This window comes from Nothoprocta perdicaria, unplaced genomic scaffold (genome assembly GCF_003342845.1).
Source record: "Nothoprocta perdicaria isolate Ctin4 unplaced genomic scaffold, notPer1 scaffold_8, whole genome shotgun sequence".
NCBI classification, from domain to species: domain Eukaryota; kingdom Metazoa; phylum Chordata; class Aves; order Tinamiformes; family Tinamidae; genus Nothoprocta; species Nothoprocta perdicaria.
Genome location: NW_020456087.1, coordinates 7,858,503 through 7,879,307, shown reverse-complemented (window position 1 = coordinate 7,879,307; position 20,805 = coordinate 7,858,503). Strand labels below are relative to the sequence as shown.

General features: G+C 37.2%; 1 protein-coding gene across 6 annotated transcripts in view; it reads right to left on the bottom strand.

Annotated features, from left to right (window-relative positions):
• MIPOL1 (mirror-image polydactyly 1) overlaps window positions 1–20,805 on the bottom strand; it is a 168,358-nt gene that overhangs the window by 125,127 nt on the left and 22,426 nt on the right. For 5 of the 6 annotated variants that reach the window (XM_026051823.1, XM_026051824.1, XM_026051822.1 and 2 more), the window contains 3 exons: window positions 15,886–16,022; window positions 14,547–14,626; window positions 1,834–2,026 (listed from right to left, as the gene is read on the bottom strand). In XM_026051823.1, coding sequence (XP_025907608.1) covers window positions 1,834–2,026; window positions 14,547–14,626; window positions 15,886–15,902 — 290 coding nt within the window. In that variant the 5' untranslated portion in view covers window positions 15,903–16,022. Of the gene's footprint in view, window positions 1–1,833; window positions 2,027–14,546; window positions 14,627–15,394; window positions 15,424–15,885; window positions 16,023–20,805 lie in introns of those variants that run through there. The other variant, XM_026051826.1, reaches the window with a different exon arrangement.

Below are 20,805 nucleotides of genomic sequence, written 5' to 3'. Positions count from 1 at the left end.
AAATTTTGCTATTAATAGGTGCACCAACTCTTGACAACATACAACAATTATGAAGAAATTCCTTCCTGATCAAAAAAATTTAAGAAAATGAAGTGTAAGCTTCAGCAGCAATTTAACCAATGATACAAAAATTCTGTCAAAAAAAGTACACAATCTCACTTAATTTAGGAGCAAAGTAAATAGATTCATAGGTCRGAGGCAGGTAAGAAAAAGTACTTAAGTACTTGTGAAGTATTCACAGAAAAGTTAGATCACCTGAACTTCTATTTCAACTACATGCATTAATCTTCATGCCATCTGCATTTCTAAATCATATGTGGGSAAGGGGGAAAAGGAGAAAGAAAGTTCACTGCTGATGGCAGTGACTTAATTGTTTACATGTAGCTACCACTTTCTTCCATCAGTTCCCTTTTCTCCATGGCACATGGAGATTCTTTAAGAAAGGACTTAAGATGTGGACATTGTGAACAAACTGTGGTGCAACCTAAAGCACGTTAAACGTGGACAGGAGGGAGATTCACATCAAAAAACTTCTTGCTTACTGTATTGAACTATCATACTGTGGCGAAAGGGTGCATAAGTCCTTAGGCTTTGAATGCTCTCCAAAGTGAAGATATTTCATCTTTGCTGTTTAGCAAATGTCAYTTAGAGTGGTTTCAGATTGCAAGCGAGTCTTTGCAGTCTACTGCCAATAAAAGACAAATTTCAAACTCTTTGCTTTCTCATGRTCAGGAGATGCTTGCTATGAACAACTTTGAACCTACCTCATCACCTTATTTTTTTCTTCCTACTAACATCTAACAGAAAGCTTGACAAGTCACACTGATGGTATACTAAGACCATTGCCTAAAATACTAACCAACACTGACCAATTCTGCCTTAGTCTGTCTCCATCAAGAAGTCTTCTCATCTCATATTCTGATCATAAATGATTTTGGAAGGACAGGTTTTGTTTTCTGAGTTTATACAGTACCTATCACAATGAGATCTTAACCTATTTTGGGATCCTACATGCAATATTTATGCAGATGAGAGATGGTTCAACATGCTGACAGCTGTGGGAGTTTAATCTCAGTGTTGAAGACCAGCCTGATGGTCCGAGCAGCACGARTGACAGGAGGAGCAAGAGCCCTTGGCTGACCCAGCACTGGGCTGTACCTAAGCACTTGGGAATATATTTGGCTGTTAGAGTAGGATGCATTGCCCAAACAGCATATCTCAGGCTTTGATGCAGAAAAGCAACAATCCAGATGGAAAGGTCTCATGGACCATTTTCAGCCTAGCAGGTCAGCACTGGATCATACTGAAGATAATAGGAACAGGCATAGAAGCTTTATTAGACAGGTGGAGGAGTAAATTTTTCAAAAACATGTCACAAGACTCCGCATCCTGTTTTTAAAAACAACTCTTACACTCTCAAATGAAATCTGGGCTCCAGAAAAGCAAAAATCATTCTAAACTTACTCTGTTTCCATGGTCAGTTGGCTGTACCTGCATTTTTTTATTCTCTCTCTCCCTCTCCCTCTCTCTCTCTCTCTCTCTGACACAAAATACTTTTTTTCTTTAATGACTGCAACCGAGGACTTCAGCTCAGGAGATAAATTAGTGACAGCATTAGTCATTAATTACCAATAATAACATCTCCAGTAACCATCGTGTTCCTACTAACACACMATATTTATAAAAACAGAGATTTCCTAGTCTACATAAAAAGCTGACATATTCACCCCTCTGCTGTGAGCCAAACTTKCTTATTTTTATCCTCAAACCCCTATCTATATCTTCCATAGAATAGAACAGAACAAAGAAAAAAAACAGAACATTTGTGCTTACCTTGACTCTTCTGGACTGGCATTATAACCACCACACACTTTTGAGGATCCTCCACTTAGACTTGCTACTGGCAAATGTGAAAGATRCAGGGCTTCAGCTTCTGCCTGGGTGAAAAATTCTGCTTGTTTTGAATAATTTTGATGAAATTCAAATGCAGCAAAGTCTTCTCTTTTCTGTTCCAGAACATGTATTTCTAATTGGAAACAGAGATCAACATATTTTTCATTTGGAGAAAGAAATACAAACTTCAGATTTCTTATTCTTAAKACCTCCCCCTATATTCGTATTCACAACAGAAGGGAGAAAGAATTTTTTTTCCCCCACTCACAACAAAGCACAGATCAAATCAAAGGAAAAATTTATCTGTTTAAAATGTTGAGTGTGATACATGTTCTCCCAGGCTTGGCTACTAGATATTTTCAGGACATATTTCTGATGTGGAACGGAAGTTTTGTACGTGTAACATTAATACTCTTTCATAAAGTAATAATGAATAAGTTCTAACCAAAGATCTATATTAAAAAACAAGGTAGAAGAAGCCTAAAAATACTGCAAATAAAAAGAAAAGCTTATGTTCTTCATTCTTTCATTGAGGTTAATAAGCAATCTTAACACTGGAGTTTTTACCCCTTTAATGAAGTTAGCATTTCCAAACATTTGAGATAAATTACATTCTGTACATTCTTTGATCCAACCTACTACTTCCACCTCCAAAATAATACAAGACCAAATTATCTATGCACTTGCAACTGKCTGCAAATACCTGGCAAGATGGAGAAGATGGCACTGCATCCATTTAGAATTGGAAGTCCTCTCTCTAATGACAGATATGTTTAATAGAGCTACAATGCTTTATTTATTCATCACCAACATATTAAATCTGCCTGTATCCTCACTTGTGTGTGCGTGAAGCAGAATCCTTTGAGGAAGATTTTTTGAATACTGCCAGGTACGCATGCTACACAAAATGTGTAGAGATCTTTTGTAATTTCTTTTGACTCACTTTTGTTTCCAAATAGCCTATGACCTAGGGCCTGCCACCCATTCTACGCCCACACCCTGCAAAGTAATTTAGGCCCTTGGTGCATGGTAGTTTCTTACCTTGCTGTTAAAACTGCTGCTTAGTTTAATCAATACACCTGAGTGCATTTCTTCAAGGCTCCTACAAATTGCATTGCACACTAATTACCAATGCTGCAGAAACACACTGGGGAGCAAGTAGCATTTGCAATAATCAGGCTGCATACGGAGCATCAGGAAAAGGGTACAACAGTCTCACAAGCACTGGAAAAAAAAGCTGCAGTTTTCATTATGTGATATTCCCACCATTGATTTCRGTTCTTGAGTACGCAAACCAACTTATTTTCCATATAAAAATAGAACAGGTTCAGTAGCCCCAGATTAATATTTCACCACAGGGAGAAGCTAAACAGCTGATCTTCTGTTTTATGTATTTATCTTGAATGAATAGCTCATTCACATTGAGGAAAGAAAGGCAAATGTTAGGAAGAAGGAATATAAAGACACTAGAATTAAGGCTGGGAATTGATTTTGAGGGAAGTAGGGGGAAGCTAATGCTGCAATGACTTGAAATAGTAAAGACAGAAGAGAATTTAATAGTGTTCACCTGACAGAGGATAAAAAGTCAAGTAAAACCTAAATTTATTTATGCATTAATTATTCCTTTCCTCTGCACTTACATTCACTTTTATCCCATTCAATCTACTCTCTGTTTCTGTGTTCAAAAGCACACAACACATTTTTCTGGCAGCATCTGTTTTCCACATCATATTTGAGGAAGGAATAGGCACCAAGAGCGAGGGAAACAGAGCCCTGAATCCACACTCATAATATGAAAAGTCTCACTGAAAATACAAGTGCAGAGCAGATTTGTGTTCACCTGGAAGGTGCCAGAGGCAGTAGCTTCCCTACGTACCATCCTGGACAGTGAGGAATCCAGGGAGCAGCAGCTGGGCAGATGCTTCCGTTGCTCTGTTTTTAGCTTTGCAGCATCTAGCCCTGTAGTCTTTCAGCACTCTGCCAGCCAAACTGTGCAGATTACCACAGAAGTTTGCAGGGGAGCTCCGAGGAATAACAATAAAGGCAGAAAAATAAACGGAACACCCACGCAGCGCTGCGAAGGACGTGGCTGACTACCAGGTCTGGCTGCAGATGAGCACGAGGGCCTCAGCAGCTCTTGCCAGTGCTCCCTACCCACCTCAGGCAAAAGCCGGGTGGGTAACTGGGATTACTGCTCACTAGCTACAGCTCCTAGCACTGGCTGTAAGGTGCTCTGTAGGAAAGGTGAAGCAAAAGTCTGCCCAAACCTACCTCCAGAGGAGCGGGAAGAAAGGGGCAGAGTAAGACAACAGCAAATTGAGGGAGGAAATGAGCACATCACATRTGCTCTAGGAGCACCAGCAAAGCTGCTTGCAAAGTCAGTATCTTATCCTTCTTAAATCATCACTCTCAAATGTATTTGGGGAAAACAACAACAAAATAAGGCACCACATTTAAGGAACTAATTGTAAATTCAGTTATTGGCTCCCAAACCCAATGACTAACAAGGTCTATAACTACATGAAGTACTATCTAAAATATAAAAACATAAAAATCTTTTTTCTTCTCAGTTTAGAAAGCAACATAGCTTTAGTCTCAGTCTAGTTTTGTCTTGTACAAGACAAAAACTATAAATTCAAACACTGAGGAAATGCTCATTTTTCAAAAGCAAGTAAAGAGTTACTCAGCCTCCAGCCCAAGACAATCCAYTCCCATTGATGTAAACAGACACACTTACAATTTAAAGATATTTCTCCTTGCCCTGTGCTGAAAACCACACACCTACATGAACTTCCTGCAGTAAACATCACAGGTCAAAACATGATCAGAAAATTAAATCTTTTTATTTTTACTATATTAATTGGTCATCTTTATTATTGACCTCCTAGTTTTTTTTTCTGCAGTTTATTAAAATAAAATATCACATTTTTTAAAAAAAATAATTTTTGGGGACTGTGTATGACAAGGCATGCACATCCATAAAAGTTCTAATAAGTTGCTAGGGTAAGGCAGTTGGTGCATTAACAGTGAGCAATCTCTAATCATTTCATGTGAAAAATCATTTATAGAATCATCCTAAGTTCATAACAGCTAATGCCACCAGACCCAAATTCTCTTTTATAGATATAAATAATATATTAGACAAAAATAAATTCTATATTTAAGTCTAATGGAAGACTCGACCCTTATACACCAACTTCTCAAGCTATGCAGAGTGAAATCAGTACCACAGCTGCATGAGCTGAAAATGATTACCCAGCATTTTTGCCAAAGACAAACATCCATTCAATTGTATAAGTACTGGAACTTGTACCAAGCAGAATATCTGTGAAATCTAAGATTGCTCAACARTTCACCCCTTACTGAATGATTAAAAGGCATAACTCCTGAAAAGGACTAGGAAAGCAAAATTAAAAGATCTTATAGGAAAAAATATGCAAAGAAAATGAGGCTAGACTGTGATCCTATTCCTTGGCATAAGCGGATAGAAGAAAGTTGGTTTTGCCTTTACACATTTTTGCTGTGCCTATTATTTCCTTCTTCATGCAGCAAATGAGTTACCTGCCAACTGCAACGAGTGTTTACTGCTTTCAGTTTTTCCAGAAGATCTGCCACGTTTTTCTCACTGTTTTACCCTTTTCCACATCCACAAACAATCCTTCCAAGCCAATCCCAAGAAAAGACCCAATACTGAACACTCAAGAAGAAAGTAATTTCTATTTTTCCCCTGGAACACCAGTTACAACCGCCCCAGTACAAACGTACAACGTCAATAGATACTTTCTTCAACAGAGGCCCAGCTTTACTCATCTTAAGGCTTGCAAGAAATTTCTTTCAAGCTGACAGTTACTTYGGCCCCTTCAAGGTAGCACTGTAGTGTACTCGCACCTAGTAACTAACAACCTTTCTGATGGTTAAAGCAACCTGGGCAAACTAACATGCTTATTCACTTGCTTCAAGCTAGACCTGCCTGAAGCTGTCAGAGGAATTTAATGAAGACTGAGCTCAAGGTGGTCTTGCAGTACAAAGCTAATCCCTCTTATTTCTCAGGGTGCTGCCTAGCCCAAGTCTCACACACGAAGCTCCAGGCCCTTGGCAGTTGCAGTGGGGAGAGCCCCACACGGATGCACTGCAGAGTCAGCACTCCAGCCACAGAGAGCAGCAAGGCTCAACCCAACAGCCCGACTTCACCGGTTCACAATGAGAAACAGATCTCGGGCATTGGGAAAAATGAGGACCTCCAAGCAATTTAGGAAGTCTACCCAGAAAGGTCCCAGGATTTAAGCTGAGGTAGGACATGTCTTATTTCAAGAGGCAAATAACAGAGGTCTTATGAAATAAGCCATGAAAACTTTTCTGCATTATTAGTGGTTCTCTAGATACTTTATAAGGAAAGTATAAGCTCTCTGATTGCCATTTTCAGGTAGGCAAGACTGAGACATGGTAACAAAATAATCAGATCCAGTAAACCACAGCAGAGGTCAAGCTCCTCAAGTGCAGGGCTCCATTCTGTGTCATCTCTCATGGACTTTGCTGCCTCACTTGCAGCTCTCCTTGCTCCTGATCACGGGCCTGYCTGGCATTTTCTCCCCTGTATTTAGGCTGATTAAATTAACTCTGACAACTCCACTTAAAAAGGTCTCCAAGGAAAAAAAGACTATTTAAAGCCATTTTTTAATTCTCATTTTTAAAAATGATAAAATAATGTTTATGTATTCCAAGGATAAACAGGAATTTCGAGTAATTAGATCAGTATCCTTCCAAACTCCATTCTGTTCATAATTCACTCACATGACAGACTCTAGTATTTCCATACTGCATTTACAAACCTCTAATTTCAACAGCATGCAGAAAAGTAAAGCCATTTAAGTTGACTATAGTTCTAACAGAGTAAATCTTTGAACAATAAAAATTGTTGTAGCTGTCCGTGAGCTTAGCAGAGCACCAATTCATCTACTCTGCCTTAAAATAACCACTTCAGCATTTCAAATCAAAAAGAACAATGCCTTCTTACCCAAAATAAATGAGAAAGCTCTCTATGAATGAACTAAAAATGTACGATATATTCCAAAATAATGCCTTAGCTTAGTCTATATCTCAAAGCAAAAAACAGGAGAAAAAAAAGAGAGCAAGTCTTRAAAATGTTTTTTGTTTGCCAAAAGACTGACAAAACTCAGAAGTTTAATGGCTTGCTTCTTAATTCCTTGAAGGAATATAAAGAGAACACTGAATTCATTCAGTGTTAGCAATTTAAACAGGGGGATATCTGCATTACTTTGAATGCTTCTTTATTCACCTGTACTTGCTTGGAAGCCTGGCAACACCCTACATAAAGAAATAAATTGAGAGAGAGACAGAGATTAAGAGCAGTTAGAGTTACTCTGGCAGTTATAAAGGCTATTTTTACAATTCTCTAAAGATTCTGCTCATTTTAGTAGTAATATTTCCCCTGTCCCTCTCACTTTCAGTCTTTTGCCATTTTATTTCACATACAAAAAGCAAAAATATATATTTAGAGAATAAAATAGAAAGATGCTTCCAAAACTTAAAAATACATGGTCAGTCATTATTTTGGTATCCACTGCAGTTGATCACGATGCATTAATTAAAGTGAAATTTCACATTTTTCCTTTAGATTTCCTACTGCCTATAATTCATTACCATATTGTTATTTTAAATTGAGYCTCTGAGGAGAAAACAGATTTCCACTGACTTGGTCTCACACTTGAAAAAAATTTATTTTAGATTCTGAACACATCAAAACAGCAGAATCTCCAGTCAGATCCTAAGTGGGATTCAGTGAAACACAATGTTAGTTCTAATGGATGGATGATTGTGTTTGGTCTTTTGAAACTTTGAAGTATAGGTAAGTCTTGATCACACAAATTAATAAATCCTAAAGCTGGAGTTAACAATAACCATTACACCCAAATTCTGCAGCTTAGCCCAGCCAATTTTTCAAAAGGTCAGGTTGTGAACTGGAGAAGATCAGGGAGGTCCACCGCATAGCTTTGTTGCCAGGCATCTCTCGTCTGGATTGTTGCAGGCATTTATTAGTATTCGTCAGCAGACTCAACAAAGCAAACAAGAAATTCAAGCACGAATAATAAAATGAAATGCTGCTATATAACCCTTTGTCATTCAGCAAATATGGGACTTTTTAGCTACATTGTTCCTAAACCTGGGTTACTACTTTAATTTTTCTCCACAGTGCTGGCTGAATGAGTATGCATGTGTGTTAAATGCAGAGCTCCCTTAACAACTGCTGGCCTGCCATTTAATCTGTTGGTAGATGGACCATTTCCTGTGGGAACTCCAGCTATGATTTCCAGATCCACCAAATAAATCTCAGATTAAGATTCCAAATGAAACCTGCCTTTGGCAGATAAAAAATGTCAAGATGGATATAAACAGTAAAATTATAAATTATCTAGGTGTTGCACGATGACTTGATGTGCGTTTTTTGTTTACACTTTCCCCCATATCACAACTATACAAGGCATTCATCAAATGTCACACTTTCATAATATTGGAGGCATCATTAAAACTGTTTGGCTAAGGACCTTGAAGTGTTTAAGCAGTAGCTCAAAAGTATATTTGTGCAAAGTAGAAGAATAAATTTACATATCAGCAGCAGCTCATAAGGGATGGGTAAATATTCTGTTTATCTCTCATTGTAATTCAGGTTAGTTTAAATACAGGGTTTYGGGATATCATTACAGCCTATATGGAGTTATTACATAATTTCTAAACACAGTGTCTGCTAGAGTTTTATTAAGCGTGCTGTGTTTATGTTTTCTAAAACAGCCAAAAACAAAGTAAACTCTCCCATCCCATCTTTTGCTATTGTGATACCAGACAATTGCTTCTCACATATAATGCCTTCCATTATCTAAATCTTAATTATCCAGAACTGCCTTTTATCCAGGCAGGGTCATGTTTCCTGATGCCCATTAATTCTCTTAGCCAAATGTACTCAACCTCCCTTACTACATACAAATAAAGGCAGCTGAATTTAGATTTTAAAATAAAATCTAAGAAAGCTACCACTTTATAATATTTTTCTTACTACAATTCTAAGTGCCCAACATGAAAGGTCACTCTGCATAAAATGTCAGCTTAAAAATAAACAAAACAACAACAAATCAGCATAAAGGACCTCAAGACACATGTGAATTCTCTGATGAGAATTTACAGTATATTCCCTGGAGATCCAGGGCTGCTTTTTCAATAATCTTTTTTTTTTTGGATGATGTCTTTGCTCAGCTCACCTGTGCTAATGCAGGATTGTTCTGGGCTTAAGTTTCAGTCTAGTTACTAATATAAAAGCAAAGAGGCTTTTTAAAGAGAACAAAAAACCCACCCCCAAAAGTTCTTATGCTATGTCTTCCAAAGCTCCTTTGAAGCACTACGTAAAAATTACTGTAGTAATAAATGACCCTTCTCCAAGSAGCACATTTCAAGGCCTTCTGAAGATAGTTTCACTCCAATTTTAAGCACTAACATCACTTGAAGTGCAGGACTTTTAGCTGTGCCGCCTTCTCATCCTTGCTGCTTGCAGGACGCGGTGCAGACGGGGAGCTACACGCGTTCTCAGTGTATCATAAAGGCTCCAACAAGATTATTCACAAAACGTCCCAGGTAGCTACGGGGGACAAAACCGCTCTTCTGATGAGGACCCTTATTCTGTGCAACTTGACTGTAAATACTCATTCAATTTGTATTTAGGAAGGAAGGGGGTGGAAGAGAGAGGCATGAAAGTTTATATACACGGAAAGGCAGCTGCATTTGGAGGGAAGACCAGCTTTTGAAGTTTATTCAGTTACTGCTATCCTCTCCAAAGTTAGGGCTCGTTATTCTCTCTTTCCATGCAAGGATTTTTTCATCATCTTTCATACTTATCACTGGGGGCAGTTACTACCCCATCCTCCTGCACTGTTTTACCTACACACAGCCATCCCCTCCACCTCTCCCCTGCTTCACACACTGTATGGAGCAACCTGCAGCTACCCATGTCCCTTCCAAGGGGTCTGTGACGGCCAGCACACGATGAGCAAGCCTGCTGCTGGATGCAGGGCACCCGTGGAGGACAGCGCTCAGCTGAACCACATGCACAAGCCCGCTGCAAACATGATGCACATTCCTTTGCCTATTCCACTGCAAATACCCCGGGCTTCTTTCTTTTCCAAATAAACAGCTTTCCTTATTGCTAAAAGGAGAAAGGAGGGAAGGAACAGGCTAATGGTATCTTCTGTTGAGGCATGCAAAAGATAGAACCTAGTATCATTCATTCTGTCTCTACTGCAGCCTTGGAAGGAGGGATTCGGGGATTATTTTAGCCCATGTCTACAGCTGTAACAGATGTCCTGAAGAAGCAGCAGCATCTCTATAAGTAGCACCTCACACGAAAGGGAAAAACATCCTTACCATATTGCTCTTCAAGTTCTCTACCTCTTAAGATTTTCAGTTTGCTATGTGACTTGTGACATGTGACTTGCTATGTGACAAAAATCATAGAATAATAATAGAATAACAAAATCATAGAATAACAAAATCATAGAATAATAATATCAGACAACAAGTTCTTACAATTACACAAGACTGACAAAACTAAACCCATAAAAACAGCATGTTAAAATCATTACAAAAAGTGAAAGGCTAACTTATTCTAATTAGATAATGCATACATTTGTGGCAAGGAAGAAAGAAAGAAGGATTTCATTTCTTGAAAGTAGGCTAAGGAAGAAGAGAAGGGGAAAAAAAGAGCTAATAAAGGTACAAAATATTTCTAACAAAATTTCAGTCTCCAAAGTAACTCTTTACACAAAAGAGAACTCAAGTATTCTTGCTAACACCACCACAGKGATATATGTCACAATCACGAGGACGCAAGAACGGTGCTGGCCATGTTCTTAGCAGAAGCACCAGGTGTCCATGCCAGGCACTGGCAGGAAYGGGCAACGCAACAGGGACTTGTTCACGCAGAACCCTAACACACCCATGTCCACCTGGGCAGCCACACACACACACACACAGTTTGCTAACTGGGTCTGCATCTCTGTTTCCATCCTCTCTTTTTCCCTAGCAGGGCACAACTAGAGAACAGCAGCCAGGCACCAGTTAAAACGCTTGTCAAACTTCCCTGCACAAAAGCTAGTTCTGCCATTTATTTCCAATCTACACTATCACATCTCTTTCAAAACAGTCTCTTCTGCACCATGGTTTCCAGGCATGCAATTTTAAAGTATTTTTATGAGGCAGACAAATATTTTTCTAAAGGATAACATAGGTTATAACGAAAGTGAATGCAGTGACCATAACTAAGAGTTGACATCAAATTCTTGCAGGTGAAAGTGGTTCACTGACATAACCCTTCACTATTGGCTTTAAGCAGTGATTTAGAAATATACATATGTACATATATCTACAGCCACACACACATATATATGTCTTTATTGGAAAGCAGAATTACTTTTCTAAGCCAGCCAACCACTTGGCCCTTAAAAAAAACAATAATCTCTTGCCTCATTTTAGAAAATTCAAAACAGTTATACCATGCTTTTCATTTGAGTCAGCAAAAGCGCAAGTTTTCTGTCATACTAGAGCAAACAATGTTTGATAAAGCAAAACTTCACCTACTTCCCAAACATCTATGATTTTTCCAAAGAGGGCAGAAGTTGAACGCAGGAAAAAAAAAATACTACAAGAGTGAAAATCCAACATGCTACAAAAGAATTATACCTGCACCCATTCAAATACAGTCAATACTAGTCAAATGAGACACAAATTTACCTGCAGTATTTGCACACTTACCACTTTCCTCTCCTGCTAACTCTTTGAAAACTGACGTATCAAGTCCTGCATGAATATGCAAGTATGCAAAGCACCCAGTATGGATTCAAGTTTCCTCATATGTTTTTTACAGTACTAGCAATTGGGTGTTTTTTGGCCATGCATTTAAGTCTGGAAAGGTAACAGTTCTTCTTTCAGGTGCAGAGTGTGTCCCATCTTCTTTCGCAAAACATAAAAGCTGCACTCATGCTTGCCACCATAAGTTTATTTTTATAATAGACCCTAGTCCTAGGCTTTCTAGCTTGGAGTCTGAACATTTCATTTGGAAGTTATGCTCTTCCCTGGCATGCTGCCAATGCTCCAGAGCCTTTCTCTCAAGTATTCTTAAAGAGAAATGAGGAAAGTCATTATGCTCCTATTAAAAACTAGGTCCTGTGGAGMTAAATAGTACATTTAAATTAGGTACAAATGTAAAATAACAATTCTTGCACACAGGCTGTTCCTTAACTTTTTCTAATATGTGAGAACAGACACAGAAACATGACTTCCATCTACACAAGCATATTTGTTACCCAACAAAACTGGAATTTAAAACACCACATGCAACACACTTCAGACACACATTGCCTATTTTATAATATTAACTCATTACCTATTATCCCACATAAATGCCATAAATCTAAATCTGGGACTTCTCTCTATATATTGCCTGTACTTTTTTTTTTTCATTTCCATTATTTGTCTGAATTTTCATTTAGCCAACTGAAATTAATTTCAGGTATGTTTAAAGGTATTCAATTATTTTTGGCATCTAATTTGATCTCTAAACTTTTGGTGTGCTATAAGACGAATTCTGTTTAAGAAAAATCTGTTATGATTGATTCAAACCAACCCATCCCCTTTAAACTTCCAAGCTGCAAGCAGGGAATAATTAAACACGGTACGCTGACAGGTGCAGAAAGGAAAGACACCCTGAATGGCAATGAAAGCTAAAGGGAAAACATTTCATATTTAGACACTTAGAAAGAATGTTCAAAGTTTGCTAGCTATGAAACTCAATGAAAAAGTGGAAGGAAATGTCTCCTAAAAGGACATAATAAACATCGTCTTAGGAACATCATCTAGCTGCAAAAGTTGGCAGTTAGATAAATTACARGAACATAAAGTACCTAATGTCTAAATAAAACTTCTGAAAAGCATTGCTTCCTTGTTCAACCAACATGTGACACGAGGTTTATATACTCCATACCCCACATTTTTTAAACTTCTCTACAAGTAAAAGCATTTTTTTTACATGATTGTGACAAAAAGTATAAGGATGGCAATTTTTCTTTCAAGCTTTTTTTGTATGCCCACCTTCTTAGATTCACAGATACAGGAACATTAGCTTGGAAGACAAAGCATTCAAAATGACACAATATACAAATTTWAATTATCGGAAGATAATGCACATGAAGCTCAAACTAGTCTGTTTTTAAAATGGGTGTAAGCTGTAGAAGAAAATAGTTTCTTGCAATTGGSCAGAAAATATTTGGCAGAATCAATTCAAGGCATTCACTGTTAGCCYACTTTGGAAAAAATTAACCTTTTGAACCATTCTTAGGGTATGCTGACCCCTAAAGGTCTAAAAATACTATATCTGAATAAGCAGTAACACATTTAAAATACAGTATAAGTTGTCAGAATACATTTTTCTGCTAAGTTACTACMCTGTGAATACCTCTCAGTGTGTCCGATTCCAAAAGACTTCAATTTACCTCAGTAAACTCTCAAAATTTCAGGCATTAAAAGAGGTCTTCAACTAATATGTTATATGGACAGTATAGGCAGAATTTCTTTTCCATTAGTAGGAAATGTATCATCTTCTCCAACATGGAGCACTTTCTCCTTTTCTTTTAAAGGACAGTTGATTTTCCCCATGACAAATTATAGGTCTATTATCTTCTGAGAAGGTACACATATGATAAAATGCCAAAAGAAGAGTTCACCAGATGCTAAGAGGATCTGATGGAGCAGCATCTTTGATATTGACCAACCCATTCATTTTTTTTTGTAGTTTGACCTACAGTGAATCATTTGCCAAAAAAATCCACCATTTTTGATGTACTAAAGGGCTCCCTCCTGTGCCTGTTTTCAACTTACACAAGTCATTGAGTCACAGATCACCTGTCCAGCACTTGCTTAAAGTCATGTAAAATCCTAACTTATGCAAGCTTCTTCCATGAAGCAAACAATTGTATCTGAGTGCAACATTTTGGTCATCCAAATACAAGAAGATCCTTCCATCCTGATGGAGAGATCACTCCATYGCACCATTCAAGGGGCCAGTGAACCAAATCCAAGGGAACCAAGGCCCTCTCTACCTCAAAGTCCAACCTTACTCTCTGAAGCAATAATATAAGTCTACCTAATATTAGTAGATAACTTATTTGATCATACTTTAGCCAGGCAAGAATAGTTAAGAAAGTCACTTTAAAACACACTTCAGGACTGTTGCTATTGTAACTATTAAATAAAATTTGGGGAAGTAAAGCATAATACATGGGCTAAAGATATGCCTAAGACATCTTAGAATTGACGAAGATTCAGTGGCCAAACACAGTGAAAGCTGATGATTTACATCCCTTAATTCRCTCCTCTCATACAGAGGGGTTTAGAAGAATTCATGTTTGTAGCTGCTTTCCTATTACAAAAAACCTCACCCAAAACAACAACAGCCACCACCCCACAAGCCCCTAGTCAACCAAAAAAATTCTACCGCTTAAGTTGAGTATATCTTGACAAGAACAAATACATTCCAGTCACTGCCTAGCACTGGTACAACACCTGAGGCTTCCTATTAATATCTTAAAAGTCTTTACCTTTTGACCAGTCCTCCATTTGTTCTTCTGAACTTGTTTGATCTGGCATTGACTCCAGTTTTTGCTCCAAGATTTCAGAGCTAAAATAAAGCAAACTCTAGATAAATAAACTCAAAACACTATAATACAGCCCACCTATCCTATGTCTTTGACTGAGAATTTACAAGACAAATGATTTAAAAATATTTAGAGTAGGACAAGGCGGTATACTCTATTAGAGCTAGATTATATTTCTCAGTAAAAAATTCTCTCTTAACACATCCAGTTTATATAATGGCTTTGTTCAGCTTTTGCTTGCAGGCAAAGCTGGTGTTGAATCACTTTTAATTTGCCTTCTTTTTGTAGATGTGATCTTGCTGGTACACGCCACGGAGCGCAGCCCAGACCACAGCAAGCAGCCCCACTTGGGGCAAAGAGCCCGCTCCCTGGGCTCCTTCTTGCAGATGGCAGGACGAGCTGCACTTGCTTCAAACATCCTTTCATCTGCCCAAACTCCAGGGATAAAATACTGGGAAAATGGCCTATACCCATTTCAGTTCTGACCTTGTAGATATTTGATTGGCTTTCCCAAATAATCCAACTGAATATTTGCACGTATGTTCATAGAAAACCATTAGTTACGCTCTTGAAATATTTCATACCACAAAAGATCTGAGGTAAAACTCAGCTCTAGTAAGTTATACCTAAAATAGTACATTTGCCATATAACATTTTGAATGTTTTTTTTTAAAAAAAGCTTCTGATATATTTAATATAATTGAGTTTTTAACATGTCAGGGTTTTAATTAAAAGATTAAAATTAGTACTCTTACTAACACAGTAAGTTTACCATGAATTTTATTATTTACCTAAGTCCTCTTAAAATGTTTTATACAAAAAACAACATTTCATCTTTGACCAAAGCGCGCTTTTTTTTTAACATATATTTTTTCCCCAGCATATTTTTTTCTCTATTTATTTAAAGAAAAAACACATGGCTTGAGGAGACACTGGCTGGGCCATGAAAATATCCAGGGTGCTGTTCTTGTGACAGTATACCTAAGAGTTAAAAACAAACAAGCATATATTTTATGATTCACAGGTATTAGATGAGGGTGTACATTTTAACTAGAAAGGCAAGAAAGAAAACAAGTTGTCATTCCTATACAACTTCCAAAGCTCTATATCTTCTCATTTTTTACGTGGAAATTATTCAAAAAAGTAAACACTTAAGATTTAAGACCAGCATTTATATTAAGCATTCAAGAAATATATATAAGCTCATATTTGTGGTTAACTAAGTATGCATGATAAAAACAAAATGTTGATAGGTCTAGTTCTTAATAAAAAAAGACTTCACCTCATATCACAGAACATGGAGTTCCTTACAGAAGTCCTCAAATGAAGCTGTATGCTGCTGCTTTTTCAATTCTGCGTAACTGTGTTGATTTGGAGTTGGCAATCTTTTCTTAAGTTCCTCATTTACCTTTGGATTAGCTGAAAATATAGAAGGTTATTAATATCAAGAAATAGGTTTCTGTCAATGAAGCCATTTCCCTACATATTGCACAAAAAGGTTCATAATAATTGCAGTATTTTAATAAGATATTCATATAGCAAGACATGAAGAAAATACGGTATTTAATAACCTCTGGAGTATTTTAAAACATGTCTTAGGGCCTTAATGTGCCTAGTAATGTACTATTTAAAACCATAATTTTATCCCTGCACAATATACAGTCATTCTTCCTCGCCATTTACCCAGCTAATGAATGCCAGCAATTAGTAAAATGTAATCCCATTGCACAATCATTTTAATGCTTTTAGCACTCAGGAAAGTAAACACCAAATTAATACTGCTCAAGCCATATCAGATCCTAGTTGGAAGCAAGCAATTATAGTTCAGCTCCTCAGGTGTAATTAAATGATTGGAATGATTTAGTTCCATAAATGCAAGTTAATTCATAAGCAAGCAACAAATATACTGGGAGTAATTACAAGAAACATTGACAGTCTAAGCAGGGCTTGTTCTTTCATGTACCTGCTGCAGGAAAATGCTGCCCTCTCCTGGAAACAATAGAATAGATCAAGTGAATAATAAACTCAGAAAGGGAGACTTGGCAGTCTTCAACAGTGAAAGGTGTTCTGTTAATTAATAGGAATTGCTCTGCTTTACAGATACAGAAGATAAAAACGTTGCTGAAAACAGATCAGGCAACCTACTAATCAACAAACAGAATCACCTTTTGGGATTAAGTTTCTCAGGGTGCTTCTGCTATTATTAGAAAAAAATGTTAATAAAGAAAGAAAATAGTCCATGTACTAAAGAGTCCATAGTTATTCTGAATACGAACACAAATATCGCAACTGGTATCTAGACTGATTGCAAATATTGGACATATATCTTTTTTGCTCTCAAAAGTAGACTTTGCCAAAACAACAACAATCGAAAGTAGACCGTGATCATACAGGTTTGCCTAGGAGGAATCCCTGGGGGTGGGAGAAGAGAGTTTTTTTATAGCTTTTATTTACTCTCATTTGAATATAATTTGTTATAAAGCCATCACGCATTATTGAAACCTATTTACAAATTAGCCAATTTTCTAGTCAATATACGATTTAACATAAAAATGCAGATAAAGCCAATCTGGAAATAGGGTATATCGGGGGGAAGGAGACAAAAAAAGAAAAAACACACAACCAAACACACACCCAAGATTACATAATGAAAGTGTGATGCACAATCCAGAGTTAAAAACATTATTCACTATCCTTTTTTTCAACCTACAGTTGGGTTAAAGACTACCATTTGCACATCAACCAGAGAAGGTCAAAACCCATTTTTATTTGGCAAATATCATATGCAACAGCCATGTAAAAATGACACAACAAAATTAACTACAAAAGCTTCTCTCTACATGAGTATAAATTAAGCAATATTTTCCCACTATTACCATGGATTTCCTAGGGCTGCCTATTTCCCTCGCAGGGGAAAAAAAAAAAAAGAAAAAAAAAGAAAAGAAAAAAACCCCAAACACAGAGAAGGCTTCCCAGCGAAAATTATAACTAGGCATGTGAAGGAAAAAAAAAAAAAGAAAAAGAAAAAGAAAAAAGCCATCATATGCATATTTTCCAATTTTCCAGGCACAAATGGTGAAGAAAGCCAGATTCAAGAGAACATGTTCACCACAGTTAAGCTGCCAACAGCACTTGGTCAAAGCATTTCTTTGGTCCAGACCTTAACACACTCCAAAACTAAAGCTGTACAGAGCTATCTTCACTGTTACTTTACCTACTGTGGAAGTGAGAGAGATTTTAAGAAGTCACATTATTAAAAGTTTAAAATGTACAGCACATTTGCTTTGCCCTTTGATGTCACAGTCCTATTTTCCTATTCAAATCTTGTACACTGTAAGTTAATTGCTTTTGGAAACTACTTATTATTCATGTAAAAATTAATGTGCCAATGTGTTTAAATCCTTTTAAATGACCATTCATGCATCTTTCTTCCTTAAGTACCAATGAAACCTGTCAAAGATATCAATGTGAGACGGTCTTAGAGAAAGTTCCAATAAAGATTTTTTCTGCTAACATAAGATTTTCATTTTTGTCAACTTTACTTAAATTCCATTAATTTTTTAAGCTGCTTTTAATAAATTCACAAGTAAAAAATTTTAGGCCCCTATAGTCTGTCATTTGTGTTCCAGCTGACTTGATGAATATTAATAACAGTGTTATCCTGATTAAATAGGCTTCATACGAAATCCCTGTGAATCCTATAGCTCAGACATCTCATTTTTCCAACTCTTTATGAATTTGGATTCAGACATTAAACTGGAAAAGAAAATCTTAAAAAACAGATTTAACGGTATATTTGTGTATCCTTAAGCAAAAAAATTAGATGTTCTAATGATTCAAATAATTATGATCGATAGGTCCACATAGATTTCAGGCTTTTTGTAAACATGCACCATATTTTAACTCTAATTAAAACTTCCAAAATGTCTCAGAACAAAGGATTAACAATGTATCATAAAATAATATCTGTCTTCATCCTCACCTTAAACAGGCAACATGATCTGAACCCCAAATATAGAGAGTATTGACTTGTAGAAGCATATGCTAAAGAAAGAAATTTGTGGATCCTTAATTACTTAAGCATATATATGAATTACATGAACATTTTAGTTTAGGATGGGTGCCTTATCAAAAAATAGTATTAACTTTTAACCAGTTTATACTTCAACAAAACACCCTCACTTTTCCTATGCAAAGTCATGTCAGAGCACACAGGAAATTTTAAAATTATCCAACCAGACTCACAGAATCACATTTTCAAGCACCCATCTTCTCTTTATGCTCATAGGTTCGAGTTATTTGTATCAATGACAAAAGCTAGGTAAAGCTAGAGGCAAGGCTCACTCTACTACCTTATTATTCTTCACACACTATCAAGTAAAAATCATTATTTCTCTTCTTCATTTAGGGATGTATTCTAAAACAATGTACTTCCAAAGTATTCTTCTTTCCGGTATTTTGAAATTGGAATTGATTATAGAAGGAAAACACAACTAACATGACGGGTTGTTTAGAAGGAAGCCACTCCAAGACCAGTTCAAAGTACTCATCACAACAAATACTTACTCTGTTCATTAGAATTTCATAAAAATGTGTATACAAATAGCGTAATATTTACAATCTAAAAACACACAGTGCTTTATTTTCACATTTCTGATCATCTTGTCTTACAACTGCTGGACTATTTCCATTTTCCTTGGAAAAGAAGGGGCTGCAGCACACGTATCACGCAAGCTCGCACCACACAGCGGTCCCTCAGCCTTCCAGTGAGAGGGGGCCAAGGTGCTTGGATCCCTGCCCTTCTGTCGCAGGGCATTCCAGGGCGCCTTCTCCTGGGGTCGGGAAGTTCTCCTTGAAAGGTCAGGAAGATCAGTTTTTAGGTARGTCCAACTCCTGACTTCTTCCCTGGGACCTGAATGGCCATTCGCACCATCCATAGGKAATTCTGATACTTCTAAACCCTACATCTTTGGTGTTGCCTCTGCAGGTTTTGAGGACAATTACCAAGTCATGGACTTTACCACCATGACAAGCAGCAAATGCTTTGTGGCGCTGACAAAATTCACTTTTTCTTAAAGAAAAGTTCTGAGGTCTAGGAAGAAATTGCCAGAGGGCTGCCCTATCTGCTCTGCCTCTGGCAAAAGCAGACACCAGTTCCCACCACTTGTAGGAATGGCACCAAGCCAGGCGCTATCCAGGATCACAACACAATTGACAGTTACCCTGGACAGCGTGAGAATAGAGCTATACTAACGATGGAAAGACACACGCTTTATAGAGGGAAATAAAGAATTATTTTTAGTATTATTTTCATAAGATTAGTTTGGGAGATCCTGGTAATCTAACTATCCTGAAACATTTTGCTTCAGGCCAAGCTAAGCTAAACGGCAGTCTAGGAGGGTGCACTGCATACATAAAAGCCAAAGCTAATTCTAGAAAAGTTTCCCTAGGGAACAGACCGTTTTCTTAGCTTAGGTGGATGCCAGGTTTTGCTGCAATGATAAAGAAGAAAAAAAAAATCTCATTTCCTTACTATCAGTAAAACTTCATGGTAAAGCAGAAAGTCAAAGTAATTAGGGCAGTTATAAAAACAGKAGTCAAAGAAAAATGTAACTACTTCAAGCATTTGACAGAGTGAAAGCTAAAGTTCTCTAGACACTTGAAAACTGCGAAATGAACCTATTTGGAAATTAAGAAATTCTTAAAAGCAAAGCTAATAAAATATAACATGAAGTTYACAAAAATATTCTCTTTTCAAGGTAAAAGAAATCACACAGAAGAGTATTAGTGCCACAAACAGGTATGTACAACACACATGCCTTAGCTTTGAAATGCCATCACTACTACAAAGACCTGAAGAATTTTCTTTACAGAATGATCCACACTATCTGGAAGCTTAACATAAATATTTGTCCCAGAAGATGAATCGGATAACAATCCTTAGTCCTTCTCTATTAGGGATTCTTGGTCCAAAAGGGATGAGACACTTGTACTACGTTCAGAGAAATGTGTGCAAATCTCAGGCTGCAGAACCAGGCTCAGATATTTTTCCCTGTGTTGCTGCAGCTCCTTTACATTCTCAGTGAAGGATCTGCTTCTGATGCTTTGAACAACGCATACACTAAGTCACAGGGCTCCCATCTTCAGTGCATTTGTCTTGACTGTTTGAGAGGCAAGAGAGGGAAGGCTGCCATGTAGGCAG